Genomic DNA, 5,904 nt, shown 5'->3' with positions numbered 1-5,904 from the left:
GCTGGTGACGGCGCTGGCCCAGGTGATCCTGGACCCATCCTGCCGCACGCTGGTGGGCTTCCAGGGGCTGCTGGAGCGGGAGTGGATCGAGGTGAGACCGGCGGTCCCGAGGGGGATGAGGACCCGAGCCCAGCTGGGCACTCGCAGCTCCCCTTCACCCCTGTTGTTGCCCCTCGGGGTCCCGCAGGCCGGCCATCCCTTCCACCTCCGCTGTTCCCGCTCTGCCTACTCCCATGCCCGGCTGAAGCAGGAGGCGCCGCTTTTCCTCCTCTTCCTCGACTGTGTGTGGCAGCTGAGCCGCCAGTTCCCCTTCTCCCTGGAGTTCAGCGAGCGCCTCCTCCTCACCCTCTTCGACAACGCCTACGCCTCCGTCTATGGCACCTTCCTCTGCAACAATGAGAAAGAGAGGCGAGTTGGGCAGGAGGGCTTAACCCTGCCTTCACGCTGCCAGACGGGGCAGAGCGAAGCCCTCCTGGTCACAGCTTGGGTCAAACTTGGCCCCACGACACCTGGCAGGGAGTGAAAAGTGCCTCGACTCTCCCGTAGGTGCCTGTGTAAAGTGAAGGAGAACACGCACTCCCTCTGGGCTTGGCTGAACCAGCCTGGGGAGAGAAAGAAGTACCTGAACCCTCTCTACTCGCACAACGCGCTGGTCATCTGGCCCTCCGTTGAGCCACAGAGCATCCAGCTCTGGCAGGGTATGCTGTGTTCAGCGCTCTCAAAACCCATCTTCAGCTCCGAGCTGGGCTGGGTGAGGGAAAGCTGCTCTGCTTTTCCCTCTCTTGACAGAGCTACGGCACGGCTGAAGTAACACACAGCCCCTTCTCTCCTAGGTTTATTCTTCCGATGGGTCCGTTCATCCCAGTACCTGGACGAGGCCTGGACAGAGATCCAGCGGTTAGCAGAAGGCAACGAGCCCTCCGTCAAGGAGAGCGCAGGGAAGAGGCTGAGCCAGTCCCTCTCCGCCCCCGCTGCCCGGACGGAGAACGAAAGATGAACGGCAGCGTGGGGCAATTTGGTCCCCACAGACTGCCGGGCCAAGGTGACGCTGCAGCTTTCCGCGGGAAGCGCTGTGCAGGACACAGGCCCCACGGAGCCCGCAGGACAGCTCTGGGAGGGGGGAACAGACTCTTTTTCGCAGCCTCTGGGCAGCACAGACTGAGCTTGTTTCAGTAAAGTGGTATCGCAGCCCACGCCTGCTTTTCCGCTCTTATGTAGGGGCAGGAGCAGCCCTGCTCCCTCACGAGCGGGGCTCCTTCCCGCTCTCTTCCCCCGCAGGATTTCAGCGGCGCTCGTACCCGGGTTGCCGGCAGAGCAGAAGGGCAGGGGGCAGCGGGAGTATGATGTGCCCAGTAGCACCGGCCTCCGGCAGCTCCCACCGCGGCGTGCCTGGCTCACAGCCCCTGCCCGGCACGGTGAGCACAGAAAAAAACTAAGCAGCAGAACACATTGAACCAGCAACACCCTCTCCACAAAGGGCACGCTGGCTGCGAGTGTTGCGTCAGTCGCTCCAAGCTGGGAGCCAGCTCAGGAAATCTACCCTTGAACCCAGTTTCGAGGAAGGAAAGGGATACAAACCGCCCCATCCAGACAGACAGACACGGGGCGAGAGGGCTGGAAGGATGAGGATTTGCAACACAAGCGTCCTAGTGCAGGAAATAACTGTTCCATGAGGAAAGTTGGCTCAGGGTCAGTCCAGCAAATAAACAAAGCAGCAGAACTGGGCGCGCGTGTGTCATCTGGAAAACAATGACCGGCTGCTGCACTTCCAGCCTGTTCACACTTCAGGGCCGGGCCTGAACCGTAGCTGCAGATCCTCCCCGGGCAAGAGTTAACCCGGGGCGGACAGAGGCCCCAGGAGTAACAGCACTGCTGTCTGCCCATGGGTGGGAGCAAAGCACTGCCAGGAGAGCCAGAAAAGCAAAGCACTCAGGTTAATTTTGTTTCAGACTAAAAAAAGAAAAAACCCAACACAGAGGTGCTTTTCCTTATGTTTATAAAAGATTTCTATTTATTTCCTGATAATTTTTTTTTTTCTCTCCCCTGATGTATAAATATGCCCAGCAGGGCAGGAAGCTAGCATCCCCAGGGGCAGGCAGGCAGGCAACCCACCTCCCCTCCTCGCCTCCACTACCTCCTGCGAAAGCCAGTCCTGCCCTTTCGAGACGGCGGGGTTTCCAGTTCCCCATCTTCACACAGCCCCCCGTGTTTGCTGCTAACTGCTTCCCGCCGCCTCCTGCGGAGCAGACTAACGTCAGGCCTTAAAACAGTTCTGCGCAGGAGCCAACGGATTGGAAGAGGAGAGGAAGTCCTCCTTTAAGCTTCAAATTCAAACTCAAAGTACTGGGGATCAAAGTAATGGATGCGAACGTAGCCATCCTCACCCCCGCTGCTGTAACTGTAGGAGAAGAAAGACAAGATAAAGTCATTGATGTTGTCAGGAGCTCACAGCGTCTAGATTTATACCAAACAGCGGTGAAGTCTGTTCTCACAACCCCCTCCAGAAACTAGTAAAGGAGTCACAAGACAAAAAAAAAAATCACTGATGCAGTCAAAACGTGCGATAAGGCAAAAGTGTGAACCCCCTGGCCAGTCTCGGGGGAGGCAGCAGGGCCGGAATGGGAGGATTAAGGAAGGTGCCGGCTCCATTCCCACTGCAGAGCTCCTGTGAGCCCAGCCATATCCTACCAAAAGGTGGTCTACGCTTGACTGGGACACACTGAAAGACCCACAGAGATCCTCACCTCTTCCCATCAGGGTGAAAAGCGACACTATTTATCGGACCAAAGTGACCCTTCACTCTGCCAAACTCTTCTTCAAAAGCCAAGTGGAAGAACCTGGGAGAAGGAAGATTTAAATTATCACAAGAAGTCAGGAGCCTGGTTACGGACACAACCAGGGTTTCCTCAAAAAAGCTCTGCAAGTTTAATGACTCCTCCAACACTTCCAGGAGAAAGATGCTCTGGGAACAGCACCCTTGGGCTGTGAGGAGTCCTCCAGATGAGGACTCAACCCTGCCAGAGGAAAAGGACCAACCTGGCCTCAAATTTGCCAATCCTGGTGGACGTCGTGGTCACATCCATGGCCTCTTGCCCACCACCGAGCACAACCTGCAAAGGAGAGAAGCCACAACACTTCAGTTCCGCTTACACCCCGTTCAGCCAGGAGAGGAGGGAGCCGAGCCTTGGGGAAGCCTCCTACTAACACAGCAGATCCCACAAACTCATGAGCAGGTCTCACTCCAGCCCCAGAGAAGTTCCCACCTCCCAGACACACTCGTTTGAAGATCAGAGGACACAAAGCCTTGTTCCCTGCACCAGACAGCGGCAAAGTTCCCCAGACCCATCCCACAGTCATGTTTTTCAGCTGGACTGGCAACACTCTGCCTTCCAGCTACTCGGGACAACGCAGAAGTCACAGTAACACCGTTACAATGAGCGGGCTCATTCTTACATGATCAAAAATGGGGGAGAGTGCGGCAGAGTTCACCGGTCGCTCCGTCCGGAATGTCTTCAAATGCTCGAGTGTCGTGCAATCAAATAGCTAGGACGCAAAAGGGAGAGAGTTATTTTGCAAGAGGGCTGGCAGCCCAATTAACTCACACAAATCTGGCTGCTAGCCCTCACCTGGGCAGACGTTAGCTCTACAGTCGCTCATGGGCACCCAAATCCCAAAAACATTTCTCCAGAATCCCAAAATACTGGCCTAAGGTAAATCTCACCTCTATCACCTTCCAGAGGTAGCAAACTGCAGCCTTAGTTTTGGCAATGTTGCTTCCAATGACTGGCCCTTAATTTCCCCTTTCTCGCTGAGCTTTCTCCTCAGAAAGCTCAGCTCCTCTGAGCTTTGACTTTACACCTACTCAAATTCCTGAGGAGCAGACCTCTGCGGTACCACGGCCCTCAGCAGAGGCCCTGCAAGCAAACATCAACAGTCCACCACACTTCCAACAGGAAGCCTCACCTTGGCTGTGTTGTCCTTGGAGGCAGTGATGAACATGGTCATGTCCCTGGAGGTCTGAATATCGTTGATTTGCTTGGTGTGCTCCTTGATGTTTGAAAGCTGCTCTCCTGACTGAAGGGTAAAGAAGGCAGTTTCAGTGTGCTGGCAAGCGATATGAGCGTACACGCGGCTTCTCCATTAAAAACAATTTAGATGTCGCTGTCAGCAGCAGGGCAGATGTTGGTACATCAGCCTTGCTTAAGGGAGCCACATATTTTAACTATCTTTCCATGAAACTGCTGGTTTGAGCCAAAAAGCCCATCTTCTGTCTCATGACCACAACAGGAACGCTGCGATATCCTTCCCCAGACACTGCTGCCTGAGGGAGATGCTGTTCCTTATCAGACTGACCTTGGCACTGAACTGGTTCAGCTCTCCGCTCTCATGTCCAGCAATGATGAACTCTCCCAGAGGGCCCCACACAGCACTAGTGATTTTAGAATCACTGCAGGGGATTTTCATGTAAGGCTCGTTGTTCTCTGCAGGAAGGAAGGAGACAGACAGACACAGTGGCACCAGCTCCGGCGATCAAGGCTTCCCGTTATTCCCTGGTACAGGCACTGGCCCGGATTCCTCACCGATCTGGCTGGGGTCCCGGAGGTCAAAGAAGCTCACAAAACACTGATATCCCATCTGCTTGTCTGTGGAAAACATGATGATGTTTCCTCCGAAGTCAAAGCCACACGTCCTCACTGCTGAGCTGGTCTTCACCAAGGCGAGCTGCTTTCCTGAACACAGAGCAGAAACTGTCACTTCACCGGGTATTTTATTGCAAGGTTAGTGAAAATGAGCAGCTGAACAGGAGAGTCAGAGGGAGGATGAGAGCATCAGGGGTAGCTGACAAGCAGGTTTGGTGACCTGCAAGCTCTAACTGCAAGCTTTGACTACTTGGGCAGTAAAGTAAGTAAATTCACTAAATATTCACTAGAAACCAGGCACATACACAAACCCGCCCCTCCAGCAGTCTGAGTTCAGATCCAGACCTCTTTCAAAGGGATGAACAATCACACATTACACTGCCACTACACACTCCAAGCTTAGCAGACTTCCTGGCAGGACAGAGCTGACTTGGAGGCAGCTACATGGGAAGAGAAGAGCCTTTACCCGTTTCACAGTCCCAGAGCCGACAGCTGTTATCTGCAGAGCCGGTGAGCACATGTCGTGTGTCCCCTAGGTCACCAGTTAGGGAATATCAGCACATTCTTGGCCCTGAAGCTACTGTCTAAATTCCCAGAGAATATTTATACACAAGATTAAAAAGCCATATTACACAGAGATTAGACAAATTCCATTCCAGGACCAGCAATACCCCACTACAGACAGACACAGAGTCCAAGTATTCCCGTTACAAAACCCACAACTTTCCTCTTGAAATATTAAAGAGAAAGGTTTCAGCTCTTGCATTAACACAACCTTTGCACATTTTTGTCTCTGCTATCTGCTGCCCGCATTGGAGATGGAAGACCTTGTGCAACTCAAGACACCTTCCCTGAGCTCCCAGGGCCACCACAGCAAAAGCAATGGTGTGCAAACGACAGCAGACAGGGCATGCTGCACACTTTATCCCAAACATCAGCCTGGGAAGAAAAATACCCAAAAAGATGGAATAAGGGAAAGACAGCAGAAGAGTTAAACAGGCTATCCTCTTCAAGAGGAAACAGTGCAGCAGCTGGGAGGGATCAGCTCAAGTGAATCACTATAAAGAAAACATATGGGACAGACAAACTGGTTTCTGCGATCAAAGGATACAGTCTGCGTCCACACACCAGACGGCTCCTGTGTGGCCGTTGTAGGTGCCAAGCCTCTCTCCATTCACCGAGTACCAAACATTGACAATCTGGGATCAGAAAAACAACCAAACACCAGACAGATTAACTAACGGGACCGATGAACAGCCGCTCG

At 53.5% G+C, this 5,904-nt stretch overlaps 2 protein-coding genes across 2 annotated transcripts in view; one reads left to right on the top strand and one right to left on the bottom strand.

Moving 5' to 3' along the window:
- The window catches only part of LOC104286000 (myotubularin-related protein 9-like), a 3,433-nt gene extending 2,436 nt beyond the window's left edge, over nucleotides 1-997 (top strand). Inside the window, exons 5-8 of the mRNA XM_009884533.1 lie at nucleotides 1-91; nucleotides 188-408; nucleotides 547-698; nucleotides 834-997. Of these exons, the coding sequence (XP_009882835.1) occupies nucleotides 1-91; nucleotides 188-408; nucleotides 547-698; nucleotides 834-997 (628 nt within the window). The remainder of the gene's footprint in view (nucleotides 92-187; nucleotides 409-546; nucleotides 699-833) is intronic.
- Nucleotides 998-1,998: 1,001 nt separating this feature from the next.
- EIF3I (eukaryotic translation initiation factor 3, subunit I) overlaps nucleotides 1,999-5,904 on the bottom strand; it is a 4,035-nt gene continuing 129 nt past the window's right edge. Inside the window, exons 1-10 of the mRNA XM_009884523.1 lie at nucleotides 5,896-5,904; nucleotides 5,752-5,839; nucleotides 5,107-5,172; nucleotides 4,581-4,730; nucleotides 4,354-4,481; nucleotides 3,964-4,074; nucleotides 3,454-3,543; nucleotides 3,037-3,110; nucleotides 2,745-2,837; nucleotides 1,999-2,398 (exon numbers count right to left, since the gene is read on the bottom strand). The exon at nucleotides 5,896-5,904 is cut by the window's right edge and continues 129 nt beyond it. Coding sequence (XP_009882825.1) covers nucleotides 2,317-2,398; nucleotides 2,745-2,837; nucleotides 3,037-3,110; nucleotides 3,454-3,543; nucleotides 3,964-4,074; nucleotides 4,354-4,481; nucleotides 4,581-4,730; nucleotides 5,107-5,172; nucleotides 5,752-5,839; nucleotides 5,896-5,904 — 891 coding nt within the window. The 3' untranslated portion in view covers nucleotides 1,999-2,316. The remainder of the gene's footprint in view (nucleotides 2,399-2,744; nucleotides 2,838-3,036; nucleotides 3,111-3,453; nucleotides 3,544-3,963; nucleotides 4,075-4,353; nucleotides 4,482-4,580; nucleotides 4,731-5,106; nucleotides 5,173-5,751; nucleotides 5,840-5,895) is intronic.

Source organism: Charadrius vociferus, unplaced genomic scaffold, assembly GCF_000708025.1.
Source record: "Charadrius vociferus isolate BGI_N301 unplaced genomic scaffold, ASM70802v2 scaffold1485, whole genome shotgun sequence".
Lineage (NCBI taxonomy): Eukaryota > Metazoa > Chordata > Aves > Charadriiformes > Charadriidae > Charadrius > Charadrius vociferus.
The sequence above is the reverse complement of the archived record's forward strand: the minus strand, read 5'-3'. Positions and strand labels throughout refer to the sequence as shown.